Source organism: Camelina sativa, chromosome 16 (genome assembly GCF_030686135.1).
Source record: "Camelina sativa cultivar CO46 ecotype springtype chromosome 16, ASM3068613v1".
Taxonomy (NCBI): Eukaryota; Viridiplantae; Streptophyta; class Magnoliopsida; order Brassicales; family Brassicaceae; genus Camelina; species Camelina sativa.
In genome coordinates, this window is record NC_141895.1 from 25,400,300 (window position 1) to 25,422,838 (window position 22,539).

The 22,539-nt window shown below is 35.8% G+C and overlaps 4 protein-coding genes, 1 non-coding gene and 1 pseudogene across 9 annotated transcripts; 5 read left to right on the forward strand and 1 right to left on the reverse strand.

Annotated features, from left to right (window-relative positions):
* The first annotated feature begins 1,510 nt into the window (after positions 1–1,510).
* On the forward strand, positions 1,511–2,702 carry LOC104751911 (uncharacterized). Of its 2 annotated transcripts, none has more exons than XM_087492912.1 (2): positions 1,511–1,684; positions 2,277–2,702. In XM_087492912.1, exons 1-2 carry the CDS (start codon positions 1,675–1,677, stop codon positions 2,597–2,599), a joined length of 333 nt encoding a protein of 110 aa, XP_087349038.1. In that variant the 5' UTR covers positions 1,511–1,674; the 3' UTR covers positions 2,600–2,702. The 2 variants fall into 2 exon arrangements, with proteins under 2 accessions (XP_087349038.1, XP_087349039.1); XM_087492913.1 differs by having other exon boundaries at positions 1,533–1,684; positions 2,280–2,702.
* On the forward strand, positions 2,702–4,142 carry LOC147925947 (peptidyl-prolyl cis-trans isomerase CYP18-1-like). Its single transcript, XM_087492914.1, has 4 exons — positions 2,702–3,207; positions 3,283–3,444; positions 3,551–3,709; positions 3,797–4,142. Exons 1-4 carry the CDS (start codon positions 3,124–3,126, stop codon positions 3,881–3,883), a joined length of 492 nt encoding a protein of 163 aa, XP_087349040.1. The 5' UTR covers positions 2,702–3,123; the 3' UTR covers positions 3,884–4,142.
* A 59-nt stretch (positions 4,143–4,201) lies between these two features.
* Positions 4,202–7,636, reverse strand: LOC104751910 (histone-lysine N-methyltransferase, H3 lysine-9 specific SUVH6). Of its 2 annotated transcripts, XM_010473966.3 has the most exons (3): positions 7,158–7,610; positions 6,853–6,924; positions 4,202–6,754 (listed from the first exon to the last, which is right to left on the reverse strand). In XM_010473966.3, exon 3 carries the CDS (start codon positions 6,667–6,669, stop codon positions 4,381–4,383), a length of 2,289 nt encoding a protein of 762 aa, XP_010472268.2. In that variant the 5' UTR covers positions 6,670–6,754; positions 6,853–6,924; positions 7,158–7,610; the 3' UTR covers positions 4,202–4,380. The 2 variants fall into 2 exon arrangements, with proteins under 2 accessions (XP_010472268.2, XP_010472269.2); XM_010473967.3 differs by having other exon boundaries at positions 4,202–6,924; positions 7,158–7,636.
* Positions 7,637–11,497: 3,861 nt separating this feature from the next.
* LOC104751913 (transcription factor bHLH18) lies at positions 11,498–13,093 on the forward strand. Of its 2 annotated transcripts, none has more exons than XM_087493450.1 (4): positions 11,498–11,545; positions 11,666–12,166; positions 12,449–12,826; positions 13,007–13,093. In XM_087493450.1, exons 1-4 carry the CDS (start codon positions 11,498–11,500, stop codon positions 13,079–13,081), a joined length of 1,002 nt encoding a protein of 333 aa, XP_087349576.1. In that variant the 3' UTR covers positions 13,082–13,093. The 2 variants fall into 2 exon arrangements, with proteins under 2 accessions (XP_087349576.1, XP_087349577.1); XM_087493451.1 differs by having other exon boundaries at positions 13,010–13,093.
* A 3,649-nt stretch (positions 13,094–16,742) lies between these two features.
* LOC147925948 (small nucleolar RNA R71) lies at positions 16,743–16,849 on the forward strand. Its single transcript, XR_015585511.1, has one exon. It is a non-coding gene; the product is annotated as a small nucleolar RNA R71 (small nucleolar RNA).
* Positions 16,850–20,547: 3,698 nt separating this feature from the next.
* Positions 20,548–22,054, forward strand: LOC104751914 (transcription factor bHLH19-like; annotated as a pseudogene). Its single transcript, XR_015585363.1, has 2 exons — positions 20,548–21,076; positions 21,236–22,054. The product of XR_015585363.1 is annotated as a transcription factor bHLH19-like (transcript).
* The last annotated feature ends 485 nt before the right edge of the window (positions 22,055–22,539 follow it).

Sequence of the window (22,539 nt, forward strand, 5' to 3'; positions counted from 1 at the left end):
ATTGGCAAAAAGGTGATCAGAAGAACTTTCATTATTTTTTTTGTTGTTATTTTTTACTCTGCTAACGTCTAAACTTATTGAAGTAGTTTATATGTGTTTAGTGCAGCTTCAATCCATTTAGACTTATTGGAGTAGGTCTAACTGTTTCGACTTCTTGGCTGTGGCAGTTCCTTTGCCTTTTGATTTACCGTATTATGCCTGCGTATGTGACTTGTTTTGTTTTGTCTGTATTTTGCTTTCTTTCTACAAAATTTTATATTTATGGAGTGGAGTTTATTATTAGAGACAACTAGGTTTAATGACGATGTTGGAAAACAGAGGTGTTGGTGTTTTTATGAAACGTTTTGTCATTTGGATGCAAATACTCTTATCATTACTCTCGTATGTTTGTTGGTGTAGTTGAAGCTTCCTTCATTACTCTTGCAGCTCCATTTATAGATGACAATGCTCCTCAGAAACAGGTCTCTGTTTGATCTTTTGCTTTGCACTTCTCACGAAGCCATTCTTTAAAAGCTTGTTTTGTTAACCGTTTTTTCTTCTTCTTCTAGAAAAGCTACATGGATTGGACTGGTTTACATGTGTATGCTAAGTGTAGTGTTTCTCTTAGTTATGTCTATGGTGGATACGTAAGTTATATATATGTTGTCAAAACAGTTTACAAAAACAAAAACACATTGTGTGATCCCTTCTTGATGCTTTTAGGTCGGGAAACATTTCAGTTGACGGTACGCATTTTGGGGTGAAGCTGTTTTAATGGATCCATTTGCTGTTCTTGGTTTTGTAATGAAACCTTTGCATGCAGTTAAAAGGTTTAGAAACAAATCTTGACTTAATGTTAAAGATATTGATCTGACAAAAATAATAAACAGGGTTTCCTTCCTTATACCGTTCCTTAAGACAGTTAGATCAGTCGAAGTAATTATTCCATCAGTAGGTAATTTTTTTATATTTCATCTCTCTTATATGGTAATAATGTTATATAAGGTACTCCGATTATACACTTGTGCAGTGACATTTGCCTTTTGCAGGCTCAGAGTCAGAGACATTAACAAACAACAATCGTCTTCAGGTTGGTAATGAGATTGTGTATGATACGTGATTATTCAGTGTAAGGTATCAATTGAAACTAGCAAGTGAGTTGATTTCATAATCGTATCGGTGGTTTTATTTTATTTTGGTATTATATGCTTATACATTTATCAAACCTTTACTTCAACTGTGGTAGCTCAAGTAACGCGAAATGACATGGAAGTTCAGTTCTGTATAAAGAAAAGGTCTCTTAACTTTTTTATTTTCTTTTCTTTTTCTTACACTATTTTATCTTCTTTGTTAGACTGATACATATACTTGCCTTAAACAAGGTTATGTGTGCATCATACAATTTAGGAGCACACTTGTATTATATTAAGAAACCTCGTCGTTTGGTTGTTGGGGATGTGGGCCGCAAGAAACGAATTGGGCCTAGCCTAATCTAGGGTAAAAAGCAAGAAACGTTTTTGTTTTGTTTTGTTTTGTTCCTCCAACACCAGGCTGAGCTGTTATCATTTTTTTTCTCTTTCAAAAAAGTTTCCGCTTTTACACGAAACTTGGTCAGACTCAGAGCAACAAAGATCCGTTTCTTCCTGATTCTGCGCAGACGATTACGTTTCGGAACATCCTCCAGAGAATTCGGCAATGGATAAAGGTAAACCCTTTCGTTTTCTGTAAATTGTGCCCTCTTCTCCTTCCCGATTCTCCCGTTTCAAGATTTCCAAACCCTAGTTCTTTGCAAATCCTTTCGTTTCTGAAAAGTTACTGTGAATTGTGCCCTCTCTCCCTCTTCTCCTTCCCGATTCCCCCGTTTCAAGATTTCCGATAGTTCTCTATCTCTGTGAAATCAAGGGTTTTGATCAGAAATCGGATCTAGGGTTTTAAAAAAAAAAAATCGAGAATTTGATTATGAGGAAGTGAGATTGAGAGATTGAGATTGAGAGAAAGAGAGGGAGAGAGAGAGAGATAGAACCCTTGTTTGATTTGTGGGCATTACCATATATAAGTACGAAGTTTGAAGGAGAAGTTTCTAAGTTACTGTAAATTGTCTCGCTTGATTCTTCTTTTACACGATACACATTTATAGGAAGATTAGATTAGAAAAGGAGCCTCTTAGTGATTGGATTAGGTGAAGATCACTAACTTAGTGGTAGGATATGGTGTAGAGCGCTAATCACTTAATAACACTAATCTCGTTACAAAGTTATATGAATACTGTATCTTATAGTTTCTTTCTGTTTCTGCAGCAGAGGATTCAGTTTCGGGGCCTCCTCAAGAGAATCAGAATCCCATGGCTGATGATAATCCTCCAGTCATATGTGACGAGTCTTCTCAGAATCCCTCTGCTGAGGATAATCCAGTGATAGATGACAAGTCATCTCTGATTACTGTCACTAAGGATAATGACTTGATACATGACAAGTCATCTCAGACAACTCTTGCTCACAAGTCATCTCAGACAACTCTTGCTCAGAAGTCATCTGTTGCTAAGGATAATCCAGTGAAGACATTCTCAGGCTATCGTTTTTTCAGGAACTGCTTATGGTATAATGCTCAGAATGAACTATGAAGGAAAAGGAGGGCTGGGAGTATCTGGGCAAGGCATGGAAGAGGCCATTCAGCCTAAGAAGCGTTTAATTAAAAACAGTGGTTTCGGATACATGGGTTTAGACTCACCAAGTCCTCCTCCAAAGCCTCCAAAGCTTCAGCCAGTTGCACCTTCATCTCAGCTTTCACCTCAGCCTCCAAAGCTTCAGCCAGTTGCACCTTCATCTCAGCTTTCACCTCAGCCTCCACCCCAACCTTCAACAACGGTTGTTCCTGACTTCATGGCCTCTCTTCACACAAAATTTTTGGGATTATGTTAGACCTCTTCAAGCTGACCAGAGTAGACTGCAAGGGTCTGATGGAATCATTACTTCAACTGATGTTGTCAAAGAGGAGGAGGAGGTGTCAGCTCCAGTTTCAAATGTTGCCACTGATGTTGTTGCCAAGGAGACAAACAAAAAGAGAAGACGTAGGAAGAAGAAGAAGAATAATAAGATTGTAAAAGCAGAAGATAATGAGCTGCCTTCTTCTACAGAGCAAGAAGCTATGGTAATCTTGCATACAAATCTGGGAGACATTGAGTGCCAGATTTTTTGTGACAAGGTTCCCAAAACAGCTGAGGTATTTGCGGTCTCTCCCTTGTTATTCTTTGAGCTTTGTGTTTGATCTTTCTTGTGTTTGATCTCTTGTGTTTGTTCATTGCAGAACTTTTTGGGTCTATGTGCTAGTGGCTACTATGATGGAACCATTTTTCATAGAAACATCAAAGGGTTTATGATTCAAGGAGGAGACCCAACTGGGACTGACAAAGGAGGAACTAGCATCTGGGGCATGAAACTCCATGACGAGATACACCATTCCCTCAAGGTGAGCTAATTGATTTTCGATGATAAGAGTATTGCGGATTGCCATATCTATACCTCTATTGTCTTTTTCAGAATTTGCTTTGATGCCATTCTCTTATTATATGCAGCACAATGTAAGAGGGATTCTCTCAATGGCAAACAGTGGCCCTAACACCAATGGAAGTCAATTCTTCATCACCTATACTAGACTCCAACATCTCAATGGAGTATGCACAGTCTTTGGCAAAGTAATGGATGGTTTCAAAGTTCTTGACATGATGGAAAAGGTAAATATAGAGTATTGATATGACTTTCCTATCTCAGTTTATACTTGACTTTTCTTTATATAATAGTATTTTTCTTAACTTTTGCAGGTTCAAACATCCTCTGAAGATAGGCCACTTGCTGATATAATCCTAAAAGGGGTGACAGTCCGTGCCAGGGACGTAGAGCTCTCATGAAGTGTGTTCATCCGATTTGGTTGATTAGAAGAATATTATTGAACAGTGTAGAGTATTCTTGTCAAATAAAAGGAATCTGATACTAGAAGAAACTTAAGATTGGAGGAGAAGTGAAAAACCCATATTATTGAACAGTGTAGAGGGATTCTCTCAAAGTAAAAACCCATATTATGTTGCCAATTTTTGCCTTTGCTAGGGATATTCATAAACAGTGTAGATCGGTTTAATGAAGCAGAAACTGCAAGTGAGATTGTAACTAGTTTTTGACCATTCAACCCCCGCATAAACGCATATATTTGATATCAAAGAGAGACTTGGTTGTTGACAAATTCAAGCTTTAATTACGACTAAAAATGTAACGTCAACTGTGATTAGTCAACATAAAACCACAAGAAGAAACTGAATATTAAAATGGGAAAAATGTTTGAGAAAACCAAACATAAAACTAGAAGAATCTGAACAAAGCAGGGATAAAAAGTTGAAGGCAAATCCATCCATCAATAGAGCCTATGGGTACATACGGCAGAACCACAGTAGCAAGCTTTCGTCTTGATATTACCCATAGAGTCGCGTACCTGGTCGATCGCATAGTTGTAGTGGTAAGTCAGTTCTTGAAGCGGAGGTATGTTGTCCATTGCGAAGAACATCACGTGAGGCATTCTCTTGTCAGCATGATCATACAATACGTTTTGTGCGTACAGATTTGGCGAGCAGCTGTGGTTTATGAATCTCCCAATATTCCCCTTTGTTGCTGCATCAATGGTGAATCCGCTTGCCTCCTCATCTTCTCCCTCGGCTGGGCCTGCCTGTGCCCCCGGCATAAGCTCTGACATCCCTTCCGCTAAGGTATTTTCGTATCTGTTACCAATATCAAAGAGATACTCATCGTTTCCGGTTCTCCTTTCTGCTTCACTATCCTCCAGAAGCTCACCTACGTATTCACATATGAAGCTACCCGAAGGGATTGACTTAAGCGACCTCACTCCCCAGCCTCTTGACTTAGTTTTGAAAATCTCAAGCGGGAACCTGATACCATGCTGTGTGACTCTAAGGTAGGAAGAAGCAGGGCATTTACAGCGAGGGCCACACTCATAGATTAAAGGCTTTGCACCAACAATGGCTCCATCGTGGTTGTATGGAATCTCTCCTCCGTTCTTGTCCACACAATTGCAGTTTTTGGCGTCGTCCGTGCAGCCACCGATGCAACTACATGACTTTGGAGGAACTGGTCTGCACCAATCCGGGTAAATCAGTTTCACTATGTAGGTGAACATAGGCGGTTTCTCGTCGTCTATTTCATTCACAGCGCTAATGGGTAGTCGCTCTTTCCCTTCTGAGATGTCAAGTTTGCACAGACCTTCCCGGTATTTCAGATTCTTTGAGTTCTTCACCACTTTCCATGAAAGCTCAGGCTGTCCAGGCATGCGCCTAAGCTTAAACTTGAAGACAAACTTCCCGTGAGATCCGAGTTCTCGCCAATACTCTTCCACAAGATATAATCCGTCATAAACATAATGTGCACCTTTCTTATCACCACCTGATGATTCTAAAGCTGCCTTTTGGTTGCCCCTTATGACACGTACAGGGGTCTGCTTGATTGAGCTGTTTTTCAATGCGAGGTTCCCCTGTACAAGCTTTTGGTCTTTGGGCGGTTTATATTCCTGTCCACTTTTCTTTGCTTGCATCACATTCCCGCCTTGACCAGTGTAGATCAAGATATCTGAGTTATCCAGAGAGTCGTCGTACCCTCCAGAGGCTACAATACTAGTAGCAACTATGTCGTCACCGTGTTTCATATAATCAATACCACCTTGACTCGGTTTATGCATACCGAGAATGTTCAGCTCCATTCTATATTGGAACTCATCACCAACCTCAATCCCAGGCACAGGTCCCAAAACATGAACACCCACGTTGAGATACTTGCCTTTGCTTTTCAGAATCTTTGAAGCCACGAAATCTACTCTAAACCTTTTTATCCGATCTTTCTCAGGCTTTGCTTCTTCCTCCTGCAAAAGTTTTCTACAAGCTCCATAGAAAAGACGTAGAGTTTCCTTGACTTTTTCCCGGCTACTATTATCACCACCGCTGCTTGAACCACTGGGACGAGAAGGAGGAATCCCGACATTTAGCATCCAAGACTGTCGAGGTATTCGATGGTCAGGAGAATCCTCTACATCTCGACCTACCCTCTGGCGCGAATAGAAATCCTTCTTCATCCTAGATCCTTCACCATAATCTTTCTTGATCTTTCTGGTAAGCTTCAAGGCTGAATGAAATGCAACCCCTTTCTTTGCCTTTTTTCTACGCGAATCAAGACTTGGTTTTGGAACTGCTACATCTGACGACAACTCAATTTCCAACGGCTCAGTCTGTGCCAAATCATCTCTTCCCAAACATTCTTCATCTGCATAAACAACAATATCCCTCGTCATGTTTTCTGTTCCGCTGCTACTAACATCAGAACCAGAACTCTCAAGAACCGAGTTCTTCTTTCCCATGGAACCCGCAACCTTCACAGTCTGTTCACTATTTGAACTCTCCCCACCAACAGAATCCCCATCTGGCATACAAATGCTCAGAGACTGAACCTCAACATGCTCAGCCATAATGACATCACTCCCGTTTTCCACCAAATCCACATCTCCAGATGGAAACTCACCACAACTCTTCCCATCATCTCTCTGCCCCACCAAACCTTCCTCCTCGGCTTTAACAGAAGTCTCAACCTTTATAACATCTTCAGCAGCTTTAACATCTTCAGCTGTTTTGGGTATAAACACCATCCGACCAGTACCACAACCAGGTGGGAAATCCCTAACAGCACAAACCTTCCGACGCTTAAACTTAAGCCCGGTTATACGATCATTCCTGAAACCACAACCACCAGCAGAAACACCATTCTGAAAAACAACTCTTTTATCAACAAAAGCATCACCAACATTGCTGCTCATAGTCACTTTAACAACCTTTGATGTCGTCTCCGTATTCACCATACTGTTCTCCATCACACCCATAGAAACCCCCAAAAAATCATAAACCTGAGAGAATTTAACAACAGAAAACATCATCATCACTATTTTTAATCAAAATCTCTCACAATATTAACGAACAATCAACCAAGCATGCAAAAACTAATAGGAAACTGTTTCATCACAATCGAATCAAATCGATTTCTTCTACAACGACGATGATCAAATATACAGAAACGCGATTAACTAGAACTTAATCAGATTATAAAGGCAAAAAATAGAGGAGGGAGATGAGATTTTACCGGCGAAAGATCTCCCGTCACCGATCGAAAATGGCCGAGGAGATGAAGATGATAAAATCGAATTGGGTGAATTTGGAGAGGAAGAAGGAGAGCTCTCTCTCTCTCTCTCTCTATATATATATATATATATATCTCAATCTCTCAAAAAGTTTTATGATCGAATTCGAATCAGATGAAATTTGGGTAAATTAATGATAGATAGAGCGAGCGAATAAAAATTGATTTGAGGAAATTAATAATAAAAACGTTGCGATAAAAAAGAAATGGAAGCCATTAACGCAGTAAACATAGAGAAACCAGACTAGTATGGTACGTGGGTGGAAGGAGCCAGGGAGGGATCGTGGTTGACTCGGTTGTGGTTCCTTCCATATTCGTCATTTACTTTTCAAAATTTACTTTACTTACTCTTTTTATTAACCAACACTCTCCCTCTTTTTTTTTTTTTTTTTGTTTACACTAAATTGGGTAATTTTGATCTTATGTACTCTAATTGACATGCCTACTAATTATTTAATATATATTTTTGTGATATAATGACGATTTTGCCTAAAATTAAAGGACACTTCACAGACAAATCGTGCAATACCACAAAAAAATTATACGTTATCTTAGACTGATCAAAGTACATACATTGAGAATTTGGGACTGTATAAAATTTGTATCATTCTCATAACAAGACGCTGTGCAAGCATGGTAGCACATTTTGAGTATATTATTATCATAAGCATCTTATTCCTATCACGTCATTTGAAATGGAATGCTCATGATGAAGCTCCAACAGTTGAAGTCTCTTCCACCGATAAATAACCTAATAACCACCAGCTCAAGTAATTTAAGTCGCAAAGAACACACCCATAAATAATCCAACTGAAAACCTCCTTCAAAGTGGACTTAAAGGAACTTCACTGTTGCTCATGGTTTCAACATATCGATGCCTTAACACAACATTCACAACACAACAATCTTTGTGCCTGAATGATCGAGTCTTTGTTCTTCTTAATATCCGATAATCTTTTGTTTAATAATATTTCAAGGCATTAATCAAAGCAAACTCGCGAGCAAATTATAGTGCAAGGAAAAAAAAAAAAGATATCTGTTGGTTTGTTTGAGGCTAATTAAAAATAAAAATAAGCAAGCGGGAACAGAACAGACCCGCAGGCTTTTTAAGTTTGTTTTCGGTGGGAGCACCTTAGCAGCCAACAAGAGAAGTTAACTCATCTACCTCTGCTTTGACTTCTCTTATTATGAGTTCTTCTTTGTACTCTTTAAACGTATCTCTGAATAAAGTCACTTTTGCGAAAATCTTGTTATGTTGTTGCACAAATTTAATTATTTAAGTTATACTTTGTTTACTAAATAAATGTGAATGTTCTAAGTGATAATACAATAAAGAATGTAAAATAAGAAATAATGGAAAGTGTTAAATTTTGTCTATACTAGTGATAAATTAAGATGGTAGAAAAAAAACAGATCTGGCAACACTTTATTTGTTGTATCTTTCGAAAAACTCTGTAAGGTTTGGAGTTTACAAAGAACAAGAGGTTCCCAAGAAATGATGGTAAGAGTTGTGATGCACAACAACATGAAGCTTTCTCGAGATGGATTACTGATATTGGGAACGGAAAGATAAATAAGCTTAATCATGGCGAGATAGAGATAGAAATCCCTCATGATTTATTAAAGCAATCATACATAAAGTTTTAGAAATTTTCCAAATCAATAATTGAAGAACACATGCTTATGTTTAGATTTCAAATCCATCAAAATGTAAGAATCAATTAACACTTTTAAAGTTTTTTTTAATCTTGTTCCTCTTTAGAATACGTTATCTTCTAAAAACACTAATCGAGAATCTGAGTTATTAAACATAGTCCATCCCCGTATCTTCTTTTCTTGTTCTTAAAGTATCAAATTATCGAGACTAATTTGACATAAGTTAGGTCAAGAGCTGAGAATTATGATGAAACAGTACGATCAAATCCAAAGTAAATCCAGCGATAATAGGGCATCTTGGTCTAAAATCTATCAACCAACACATAGTGACAAGCAAAGAGAGTTGCATAATACTGATGATAAACTAATCATATTCCCTTAAAACGTAACAAATGAAAGAAGCTTATAATAAGAATATCTTTGTCTACTGCTATTTGTTCTTTTTCGTTGCCAATTTTAGTGTTTGACCTTTACAAATTACTCCCATAGGCCATAACAAAGAATTATTGACACCTTTAAAGAAATAGATTTCCGAATCTAGAAAATATTTATCTAATGATCTGTATTTAAAACTAAACGCTTGATTTTCACTTTTTGTGGTAAACTAGAAAATTTTGAGTTTTTTTGGATCAACTTTTGTTATCCCTTTTATTAAAAACGTGACAACTAAAAATTTCGCATTATCCGAAAGATTTTATAATTGCTTAGTTTTTTCTTTCCACATTTTTTTCCGTTGGATCCAATCCTAACTCTTGAATGGTATATATGTATTTTTTTTTAATAAATATATATTATTTATCATGTGCAAAATTATATTCGAACCAAGATAATAGTGTTTTCTATTAACAAACCAACTATATGTTAATAATATTAATCATGCACCAATAGCCATTAATAAAAGAGTAACACAACGTACATGTTACTTTCTATAAAAATTATATGAGAATTACGAATTACAATCATTTTTTCTTCTCACGTTACACCGGAGATACGGATCTATCAAACTATTTTCATAATAGAGATTTTTGATCTTGAACAATGGAAAAATTCACCCTAATCATGTGCATATATTATATAGATAATGAATGATTTCAAGATGCTTCTATCATGGGGCAAGGTAATATATAGAAGAAAGATTAACTGTCCTCTTCCCTGTCATTTTTATCAAAAAATATTATTTATTACATTAACCCACGTGCTTTTTATTTTTATCAAAAATATTATTTATGTGTTTTTTTTTCTTAACCTAGAATACCGCGGTTGCACAAGACTCTAGACCCTCAAAATGAGTCAGATGTGTCTCTCTCTAGGTGACTATTTACATTTTGCAAAGCAAAGAGTATAATCTAACAATTAGTTTCAGTGTGTATAACTCATTGCAAATGCTGTACCAATGGCATAACCAATTTATAGTCCAATACAATATAAAATAGAATAAAATCAACGGAAGATCTTAAGTTGGTTCCATACTTAACGTTGAACAACATAGAAAAAGGTAATGAACGGAAATATATATTTTCTATGTATATGAAACAATAATTGAACCCACCATATATTGTGGATGAGTGCAAATTCTTTGTTTATTTCTGATAATTATTTACTAGTTAGCGATCGTTCTTTCAAAATGAATCAAGAATTTATTTGTTTGATACATTCTTGTTGGCAATATATTTGGAAGACTAAGAAGATGCTATTTTTAAGTCATCTTGAAGATTTCGTAATCTTTTCTCAACCCTACACACATATTAATAATATTCTAATTAAAAAGAGAATATTATCGTATCATAATGGGAGATGGATTAATTATAAAGTACTGTAGTTGATTAAAATTTTAATTTAAGGAATTAATATTACAAAAAGAAATTTGGTCTCTTGTTTGATAAAAATTGGTTACCTCTTGAAATATATTTACCCAAGTTGTGTATTTGGGAAGTTAGGTTTAGACGTATTTATATATTATATTGGTACCATTAATATATGCGCATCGTATTAGTTTGGATGACATAAATGTAAATAATTTACTGATTGAATATTAATTAATTTTATTTAAAGTACAATTCTCAAATCGTTATGCGTCATTGCAACATTGACCACTTTTTCTCAGTTCACATTAGCCCCTGTTTGTGTTAATCATGAATGTTATAATATTTCTTAAATCTAAAATTAGCCAAATTTATTCAATATATGTATATCTTGTATTTTGATCTTAATAATACCATACAATTTAGTAATAGATACACATTTGGCATCAAGATCTTTGAGATCAGTATTATCAGTATCAATCTATTTTTAATATATATAATTAATAAATAATATCACTAAACAATATCTAATTGAATTTGGTTGCCTTTCACACGTACACATAAACTCCAGAGTGTATATTTGTATGTATATATAAAATGACTTGTTTAGCCATTACCCGAGTCCAAAGCCCAAACTCTCTCTCTCTCTCTCTCTCTCTAGAAGGTAAGCTTCAACATTTGACTGTTCAAGTTTCTTCAATTTCTTGGTTTTTGTTTTAAAGTTTTGGAATTCAAGAAATACTATGGTTTCCATAGTTTCATCTTCTTGGTTAATAGTTTCTTTATATGATTACCAATGTTCAGATTTTTGATTAAGAAGCAATCATGGCCACAACGAAGAAGGTATTCTCTACCAGATGGACCTCCGAATTGGTATATTTCTATACAAACATACATACAATTTTATATATATGTGCCTTTTACTTCCTCATATATTTTTTTTGTACGCATATATCATGTTCCTTTCCCTATCAATTTGCTTTTCCTATATAGGATATAGAAGAGTATAGTATCATCCACCAATACCACATGAATTCACTCGCTGGAGATGTTCCACAGTCTTTCTCATCTCTTGATGATACCACCACCTGTTTTAACTTTGATGCTTCTTGTAATAATGATTTGGTCGAAGAGATACCTTCAAAGATCCTCAAGACCACTCACATATCACCAAAGATACATCCTTTTCCTTCTTCCATTAATACTCCTCCTTCAAAGCATCAGCCCTCTTCCAGGATTCTTTCTTTCGAAAAGACTGGTTTGAAGGTTATGGATCACAACTCCCCAAACTTAATATTTAGTCCCAAGGAAGAAGAAATTGAATTACAAGACCAAAGGAAATCCAAGCTGATAATAAGAGGGACAAAAAGAGCTCAAACCTTGACTCGTAGCCAATCAAATGCTCAAGATCACATCCTCGCAGAGAGGAAACGTAGAGAGAAGCTTACTCAAAGATTTGTAGCTCTTTCCGCCCTAGTTCCTGGCCTAAAGAAGGTACATATATATAAAGAAATATCCTTTTCTTCTTCTAGTTTTATAACGAGGCTCAAATTAGTTTATCAAATGATAATAGTCTTTTCTTAAATCATCTTATTTTGCGAGGCAAGAAACCAAATTTTATGAAAAGTTTATTTGAGTTTTGACTTGGGATCTCTCGGTTATGAGACTAAATTACTTGATCCGTATACTGACTTTGTGAAACTAAAAATAATTCTAAAAATCGTCTATATAATGGTTACATGCTATATATTGACATGTGCATGTATGTGTTTATAGATGGACAAGGCTTCAGTGTTGGGAGATGCAATAAAGCATATTAAGTACCTCCAAGAGAAAGTGAAAGAGTATGAGGAACAAAAGCAGGAAAGAACAATGGAATCAATGGTTCTTGTAAAGAAGTCTCAGCTGGTTTTAGATGAAAATCATCAATCATCATCATCTTCCTCAGATGGAAATCGTGGTTGCTCGAGCTCGAATCTTCCAGAGATAGAAGTTAGGGTTTCGGGAAAAGACGTTCTTATTAAGATTCTATGCGAGAAGCAAAAGGGTAATCTGATCAAGATTATGGGGGAGATTGAGAAGCTTGGTTTGCTTATCACCAACAGCAATGTCTTACCCTTTGGACCCACTTTTGACATCTCTATAATTGCTCAGGTAAATATATTCTCATACAAACTAGAGTAGGGCGTTTAAGTTTCATAGTATCTTAATACGAGCTGACTTTATTATGGTAGAAGACCGGAAGCATGTTTTAGAATTACTATGACTTTCGACTTAGATATATCTATTACTCGAAATTAAAAATCTAATTATGTTATGTTTATTATCTTGCAGAAGAATAGCAATTTCGATATGAAAATCGAGGATGTTGTGAAGAACTTGAGTTGTGGCTTATCAAAGCTCACGTAACTGGTTTCAAGTTACATACATGTTCACATTAATCATCAATTTCTCTGACCGTCACCGAAGAATCCAAAATCGGTTTTTCCATGAAAATGGTTTTATAGTAAATAAATTTTCTGTATAGAGAGATTCTTTAAGTCATTAAAAGATCCTTGTTCTTGTGTTTAAGTGTGTGCTTTAAGATGCATACCATCAATGTTTAGTACCTCTTAAATACTCTCTGGTTTCATTCGGTGCGATTTTTTTTCGCAGTTGTTGGATTATATTTCCCCTGCGATGTAAAGCATTTCGTTAGTTTAATAAACGTACGGTATGTTTCGTAATAGATTTGATCAGTTTTTTGTTATTTTCTGTCATTACGACATTTTGCTGTAAAATGGTTTAGTAATTTACGGTAACGTTTGCCTTTCAAACCCACCCAAATTAACCATCTTTATATAATTAAGGCTACGTACATGCATGGCCTACAAGCTACAACCAGTAATTCATAATTCATATTTGATATATTATATAGTTAGAATGAGAACATAATATATCAAATATAATGTTAGTTTTGTAGGCCATGTAAGTCATATTGATATGCCACATTTTAAGAGTTATGTCTAAAACAGACATTTTTGAGTTTGACACACATTTTATATTGTACATATTTCATCAATATGGTTTTTTCTTTGCAATTTATGTTTTTCACTTATACTAATTACCTTTTTCTAAACATTTTTAATGCAATTTTTCATATTAGTTTTAAATATGAGAAATTCACACATTGTCAGAATGTACATTTTTTTTGAACGAAAAGTCAGAATGTACATATTATACATATATCTAGCTTTCTTGAAAGTTTAGCAATTGGATCAAGAAAAAACTAGAACCATAATAAACCTCATTTAAATCAACTAGACCTCAACTTTATAAGTACTTTCAGTTTTCAACTCCACATGATTTAATTCACATCTTAAGGAAAAAAAGTGATAAGCAAAGCTGCAAAAGTAATAGCTAAGTGGGAAATTCCTTAAAAACAGGCGAGTAAAGACAATAGCATATATATATGGGTTATTAAATTGATTTGAAAACGTGGGGTTTTTCCTATTTTATTGGAAACCATTTCAAGGAGGTCAAACAAATGAGAAAATCAAAAAATTTCTATACGGAGTTTGGGTTTGTCTTCGTCGGGTCCAAAAGTCCAACCAAAATGCTTTAACTAAGGTCACCTTAAGGTTCCCTTTCTGGACCATATAACTGTCCTGAATACTGGTAAGAGGAAGGTTACTTGATCATATCACAAAAATTTCTCTTCTTTTTTGATGTAATTATTCAAATGCCGGAACTTGCTCATTTCGTTTGAGGGCGTACTTCACCTTATGAGTTCAAGTCATGTCAAGAAGAAGAAGAGACAAAGAAGAATATGGTGATAATAGTATTAGCTAGATAAGAAGAGTAATGATTGTACTACAATTTACAATTGGTATGAAAAAATTATATAACTTGAGTTTGGGGTTTGACGGAAAATATTTGACGAGATATAAAATATAATAAGTACGTATGTCCTTTAAGAATTCTGTTTTCTTGTCTCCTCTTAAAAAAAACAATATAAAAAACTAAAAGTATATTGAATTCATTAACAATTTTCATACCTAAAATGTAAAATTTTAATAATATATAAATGGTTAGTTCCCACTTCCCCCACCTATGGGAATTATTTCGAGGGAAGAAGACAAAATTGAAGGCCCCTTATCAGAGTTTTGATTAGGACGACAATAATACAATGGTAGGAAATAGCGTATTAATGATGATAACTACATACGTAATACCTAATGAAAAGAGAGTGTGAGAGTAAAGAGATAGGTCAGCTTGGTTTATGATAATTTCGGCGGCATATCCCGTCCACACCGCACCACCAACCGTAAGGTCTGTAACCATCGATAAACATTATTTGTCTCACTTTATATCATAGAAAAAAAAAACTTAATTTATATTATCTAGATTTCGTATCCAAAATTTTCTTACAAAATCTCCATTTTTATATACCTCTTGACCCTTTTAAAAGATAACTGTTATGACTTCATTTCAAGAGGTACGTATCAAATCTTTGATTATCAAATACATCAAGCCGATAGACATGTCCACACATTAACATATAATGGCATATGCCACATATTATTCCACAGTTTAGAAGCTTCCAAACAAATAGATAATTAATTATTAGACGATTGATGCAAAATAAATTCCAACGTTGGGACGACTTTTCAAAGACCGTTTATTATATTGCGGTTTAAGTGGTAATCCTTGGTGAAATTAAACTTCTTATAATACGTTTTTACATACACCGGCCATCGAGTTTGTAAAATGTATATAATATTATACGAGGAACTTTGCATATTAATGTTTGTGGGTAGAACCGGCCATAAGGCCAAGCAGAAAAAGCATGGATTTGCTACGGCCGTACAATATATTTAAGCAATTCTAGTGGTTCAACATTAAAACATATATAAAAAAAATGTTTAATTGAAAAATAAATTTGACATCTCCCTAGATAGACCAATTTATAAAGTTTGCAATGGTAGAATCAATCGTAAATCTAACGGATCTAATGATTAAGGTTTCAAGAATTTAGAGTAGAACATGGAGAGCATTGTGGTTGACTGATTGCTGGGGTACACTTAATAAGACGAAGTTTGTGCATAGTGATATAGTATTAAATTCCGTTGTATAGGAGAAATGAAAAGTGTTAAATGAGAGTGAGAACAAAAGGAAGATGTAACCCAAATTTTTAGTAATGTAAATTTTTGTTAAAACTAAATTTAACGAGCGTACACGTAAACTAATTAACATTAAATCAAGATCAAGTTAACTGGTCAACCCATGTATCATAATATGTTATGTCGTACTATGTTATCATGTTCATATAAGTCCATTCATGAAACGATTTGTATTTAAGTGGCCATGGTCCAAAACCGTTGCAGGTTTATTCTACAATTTTGGGCCGGAGTGTTTGTGCATGCAACACCATATAAACCTGAATCGGCCTTTTCTTACCGCAGTTAAGACTAAATACAACCAGTTTGTTAGGGAGTTAGGGTCATTTATAAGTCTCGGGTCTTTATTGGGACCATATTGAGTTTTGAAACAGTTCTAGTCACAAAACAGTGTGCGACAATTAACATACACAAATTGTTTTAAATTATTTTATCGATGTCGACATCCACATGGCATCATAACTTCTTCTGCAACATATCCCTCGGTTCCATATTCACCATTGATTTATATAATTACAAAATAATTGAGTCCAGATATATATGTTCATGCATTTTCAATATCAGTTGAGAAAAACAACTGATTTGAAATAACTGGCAAATCCAATTATGGCAAAGGGTCATCTTCGGATACGTAGTAGACGCTTCTCTGCTGACTTAGTAAGATACGGTCTAACTTCTCATTGATGTTCTTGAGGTTTTTTTTGTACTTCTCCTTAGACCCAGCGTCGCCGTGAACTGTGCGGTCATAATCCTTATTGTAGTTGTCGTCAGACTGGGCGAGATTCTCATCCAGTTGCCATCATTCATCAACGTCTTTGTTTAAGAAATTACCGTTAGAAGCAGTGTCAAGCAGCATATGGATCTTTGGTAGTACACCACGGTAGAGAGTGCTCAACAGTGACTCGTTGCTGAAACCATGGTGTGGACACTGGCTGTGGTAACCCTTGAAACGCTCCTAGGCTTCACAGAATGATTCTGAGCTCTTCTGAGTGAAGGTAGAAATCTCATTCCTGAGACGTGCTGTTCTGGTGTTGGAGAAGAACTTGGCCAAGAATGCTTTCTTGCAACCATCCCAGGTGGTGATTGATCCCTTGGGAAGGTTTTTTCCCATTGATGAGCTTTGTCTCCCAGGGAGAATGGAAAGAGGCGCAACTTGTAATCATCCTCACTCACGCCGTTGATCTTGGTGAGACTGCACAGACGGTCGAACTCATCCAAGTGGTCGAGTGGATCCTCCATAGGCAACCCGTGAAACTTGTTTCCTTGAATCATGGAGATCAGACCACTCTTGATTTCAAAATTGTTGTTCTGCACGGCGGGAGGGACGATTCCAGCACACTGAGTATGAGTGTTTGGTGCATCCCCAGCACCAATGTTTCGCGGTCCCGGATTTGGTCCATTCGGTTGTTCCATAGTGACTGGTGCGGGATGATCAATGAGATGACGAACTTGTCGTGGTCTTTGTAACCTATTGATGTCGTCGATAGGCGGAAAGAGATTCTGATGTCCTCTTGATCTGGTGTGCATGCAAGGTTGCAATCAACAAGTTCCTGTGATGCAAAACAAACGAGTAGACAACCAAAACAAGTCAGTACTCAGAATGACAAATGTAACAGAACTTAATCTTGCAAAACTTGAAATCTTAAATGTAGCAAAGTAAATCCCAAATGGCAACGACGCCAAATTGATACTAGGATTTTTGTGTCTCCTAGTAGGTTCAATTAACCTTATGTGTTGTAGTACTTAAGGTGTCAATCCAAATGGGATGTTGCTAGTCACTCAAGATGCAATCAAGATTTCACAAGTCAAGCCAATTCAAAGAGAGTGTTTTTGTCTAACAATCCTAGAATGATCAGAATGCAAAACGGAAATGTGTTCTAGGACTAGAAACGAGAATGTATGACAGGAAGCGAAAATGAATGAAAATAGAAAATTTGTCTAAGCATGACAAAATAGCGAGAACAGAAACAGTTTCAGGATGTAATAAAAATCAGAAAGAAAGAAGTCCTAAGGATGGGAGTAATTGATTTCGGTGGAGTATCCTAGTCTACAGAGTGTTTAACATGCCACAAGCGATCTATCCCTAAACAACGAACATCACAACTTAGCTTATCCAATCTCTTGGCAAAAGCTACTCATACTCAACCACTTCCATACCCAGCTCTCGCTAGAGAAACATGGTTGAGCAGGCATGACAAACAAGTTCGTTCATGTCAACAAACATCCTAGACAACTAATCTCTTAGGCTAGGAACGTAAGTCTCTGGCACTAGTTGGTCAGACATTTCATCAGACACCTTTTGGGTGTGGAAATGTCTCGAACCTAGTTCCAATTGATCAGAGAGAAACTAGCATTTCTAACACTAGTTGAGAAGGGAATCATAAAAATCAGAGCTTAAACACTCTACATACTAAGATCCTCTACCTAGTCTATCCTATCCCCAAGAACTCTAGCACTACTCAGATCCGGAAATCATCACCCAAGACACAAATCCAGAAAACATTGAACAAAGCATAATAAGATAGACAAGAATGAGATGAACAATTTTGTAGAAGAAATCAAATGCAAAAACTAAACGGATTAAAAGATATCTGGATACAAAGTCTCAAAACGTTTTAGGTGGCTAGGTAGAACCTTAAGAACAAAACGAAAATGAGATAAAAGATGAGATGAGATGTCCAGCCAAGACTTAACAAAACATATTTATAGTCGTCCAATATGGAAAACCCTAAAACTTAAAACGACAAGATAGAGCGTCGGTTCGGGAATCTCTTAAAGCGTGTGAAACCAAACATGTGCGGTCGAGTCGCGTGTCGTCTCTCCCTGGGGTGCGGTCGAGTGGAACGGATCGAGTCGAGGTCATACGACTCAAGCTGGGTCGAGTGGAGGTGGTGCGACTCGAGCTGGGTGTATATGTATCCACTAAAACGATGATAACTCTTGAACCACACCTCCGATTGGCTTGAAACAAACGGCATTGGAAAGATGACTTAATTCTATACAGCTTTGATGAAGACGTCAAAAGCTAAATCTCTCTACCGGTGGCTCGAACGGCGACTCGAACGGCGATGGTGTTGGCTCGAACGACGGTTCCGAGAGTGTTGATGACATCCATTCCAGGCATGATGGATCAAGTGGGATGCTGGTGCTTCTTCCTGGGAGCACGTCCAAGTCGGATGTCGGTCGAGTCACATGACATTCATTCCGAGCATGCTTGATCGAGCCGCATGTCTCAACCTCCATTTAGTTTCAACAGTCTGGACATCTCCTAAACACCTGAAATAACTCCAATATGCAAGATGTATGCAAGACCAATGCAAAGACTACCTAGATATGTATATTATGCAAAAAAAACTAAAAAGAATGCAAAACAATGAGTTAAAAGAACAAAATGAATAACAAATGATGAAAAAATGTAAAATATATATATATCAATTTTTCTTATACATCATTGTTTATAGTATATGTTATAGAGTGGGTAATTTATTTATAAACAACAATTAAGTTAAGAATTAAAAACTAATGAGGTTGTTAGATGGGACTAGAGGGGGATCGGATGACCGGATGAGACTTTAGGGACTTTTTCTTGGTCCTTGATGTTTCCGAGTGGGGAATAAGGTCTCCAACTCTCCATGTCTCAACACGAAAAGCACGTGCTTAGTCTCTTTGTCTCTCTTCTCTTACTTTTTTTTTCTTCTTCTTTTTTCTGCCCATAACACGTATTGTTGTTAGTCGTTGATTTTACACAATAAATGTGATTAGGACTTTTGGTACGTAGAAAAGCTTTTTTCATTCTTTCTAAAAGATAATACGAAAAGCAAACAATAATTGGTTGATTGATGAAACCGTCGGAGAAAAGCAACCCCATTTAACAGAGTTAAGAACCTAGTCTTGTATATTGAAATACATTGTTTACATATAATTTCAATAGCGAGTCGATACATATTTTACCGTACGTGCTGAATTATTTGCTTTAACATTAGTTTGACGTGAAATCTAAGTGAAAGAAAAATAAGAGAATTCTCCATTGTTACGATTTAAAAGAAGCTTATGACACCTGAAAATGCATAATTACAAGAAAAAAAGTTACATCATGGACAGTACGTGGTGTTAGTGTCAAAAAATAAGTGGACTCCATAATAACAATTTCTTTTACTCCAACGTGTATTCACACTGTACATCAGATCCATAATATTTTGTAACATTTAGTTGATGTTCGATTAGACTTGATTCATTCGATTCGGTTCATAGGACACCCCTCTTAAATGAACTTGTAGATTTAATTATGCATTGTCAGGAGCATCCTACAAGAAAAAAATAACCACATCATGGACTGTACGTTGTGTTATGCATGTGTTCATATTTATGAAGATAAGATCTAATTTAAGTTCGAATGAATATAGAGTTTTTTTTAAATGCCTTTTTTTCTATATCTGTTGACTGAGGCAAAAACATTGGAATCTCAAACCTCTCTAGAAGCCAACAAAATGGTACGATCATCATAGAAAAATAATAAGAAGACTTCTGATTTCGATCAGAGTTATTATACTTTAATTCATATAAACGTCACGTTTTTATGCATATAAACAATCTGGTCAACGTAATTATAGGGGTGGAGAAAAAAGAAAATCAAAAACTAAGCCGCGTCTCGTTGTCAATATATAAAGAGAACACCTGAAAACACTTTCTATTCATAACCCACTTTTCTCAAAACAAAATACATTTCTCGATTTGTCTTTTAATCTTGTCTTAATCAGGATAATATCTTGTTATTTCTTTATCGTTTATTACTTAATAATTGGATATGGAAGAAGACTTCAGATTAGCCGATTTCTCACTCGAAAACATTGATTTCGACTTTAATATCTATGAAGAAAACAATCTCTCAGCTAACGAAGCGGGTATGGATTCAAAGCAAGCTCATCGTTCATCACATTTTGATCATCAAATGCATCTTGAGTTCCTTGGACAGAAGCCGAAGTCTGCGGTGAAGCCTATGATGAAGATCAACAACAACCCACGAGTGATTTCTTTCGATTTCTCTAGTAATGTTTCTTCTTCACCAGCTGTGGAAGAGATCATTATGGACCAATTGGTTGGCCGTGGTACCAAGAGAAAAACATGTTCTCATGGCACAAGATCTCCGGTTCTTGCTAAAGAACATGTTCTAGCCGAGAGAAAGCGCCGTGAGAAGCTTTCTGAAAAGTTCATTGCTCTCTCAGCTCTTCTTCCCGGTCTTAAGAAGGTATGCAAATATTTTAAATCGTTAACTATCTATAAGTTTTGTATGTTTTATGTTTACTAGGTATAGTTCACAGTGAAGAATGATGCATAGTAAAAACAATTTAGTTTAATTATTATCAATTGGTTTTGAGAATACGGAACTCTCTTGTTGTGTTTTTAGGCAGACAAGGTAACGGTTCTTGATGACGCGATCTCACGTATGAAACAACTTCAAGAACAATTAAGAAAGCTCAAGGAAGAGAAAGAAGCAACAAGAGAAATGGAATCTATTATTCTTGTGAAGAAATCTAAAGTACTATACGACGATGAGCCTAACCTATCATCTTCTCCTTCATATCATAATCAATTCGATCAAGCGTTGCCAGAAATCGAAGCAAAAGTATCCCAAAACGACGTTCTCATCCGGATCCATTGCGAGAAAAGCAAAGGACGTATGATTAACATACTAAACACAATCGAAAATCTTCAACTGCGCATCGAAAATAGTATCGTGTTACCATTTGGAGACTCCACTCTCGACATCACTGTCCTTGCACAGGTAAAATCATTTTTAATATAACTATATATATGGAATACTAAAACTGGATAAGTTGCAATATAACATTGATATATTTTAGTTGAACTGATCTTCTTATTTTGATTTGGCAAATGGATAAAGATTTTTCGGTGAGTGTACTTAAGGATCTTGTACGGAACCTCAGACTCGCCCTGGTTTAGGATCTTCTTTGAAGCTTTTAGTTACTGACTGTACAAACGGTGCCAATGTTTTCGTGAATTTGGTGTCGTTTTCTTCTAGGGGTTTTTCACACGTGTACTACCACGTGTTTGATGAATTTTCTAGGCGAGGTTCACGTCCTTCAGTGGTTGAAACTAAATTGATTAATGTCTATTTTTTGGGATTAATAATGTATATCGTATATGTTAAATATGTGATCGAAACTTTGTTTGAGTTTGTTGATTCAAGCTAATTTAATTAAAAGAAGTGTCTACTACAAGTTTAACTAAAATAAAATTGGCCATATATTACGATGAAAGTTAGTGTAGAAAGGTTATAAAAATAAATGTAAAGTAGAAGTTAGCGTAGCAATCAAATAGGTAATTCGTATGATTAACTATTGGTATCATCAAAATGCAATTATTTTTTGTGTAACTTATTTTATAAGATTTTTTTATAGTTGTAAAGATATTCCTACATCTTCATACGGTCGTTTGCAACAAAATTATCTCTATTTTTCCCAAAACAAAAAAAAATAACTAAAAACATACTTTAACTTGATAAAAATTTCAAAAACAAACAATGAATAAGCGTGTAAATGTTAAGTGTGATTGGTAGTATTATAGTAAATGAGCAGAAGAATATAAGACGTAAAAGAATCCAAAGATAGATATACTGTATTAACGATGAAAGAGAAAAAAAAACTGTAATGTGGTTATCAGACAATACAGCACTATCTAAAACTATTT

Coding starts and splice junctions, on each gene's coding strand:
- LOC147925947 (XM_087492914.1), top strand. CDS start 3,124: ATGGTAATCTTGCATACAAATCTGGGAGACATTGAGTGCCAGATTTTT. Junction 3,208..3,282: donor AAACAGCTGAGGTATTTGCG/GTCTCTCCCTTG, acceptor TGTTCATTGCAG/AACTTTTTGGGTCTATGTGC. Junction 3,710..3,796: donor TTCTTGACATGATGGAAAAG/GTAAATATAGAG, acceptor TAACTTTTGCAG/GTTCAAACATCCTCTGAAGA.
- LOC104751910 (XM_010473967.3), bottom strand. CDS start 6,900: ATGGGTGTGATGGAGAACAGTATGGTGAATACGGAGACGACATCAAAG.
- LOC104751913 (XM_087493450.1), top strand. CDS start 11,498: ATGGCCACAACGAAGAAGGTATTCTCTACCAGATGGACCTCCGAATTG. Junction 11,546..11,665: donor CCAGATGGACCTCCGAATTG/GTATATTTCTAT, acceptor TTTCCTATATAG/GATATAGAAGAGTATAGTAT. Junction 12,167..12,448: donor TAGTTCCTGGCCTAAAGAAG/GTACATATATAT, acceptor ATGTGTTTATAG/ATGGACAAGGCTTCAGTGTT.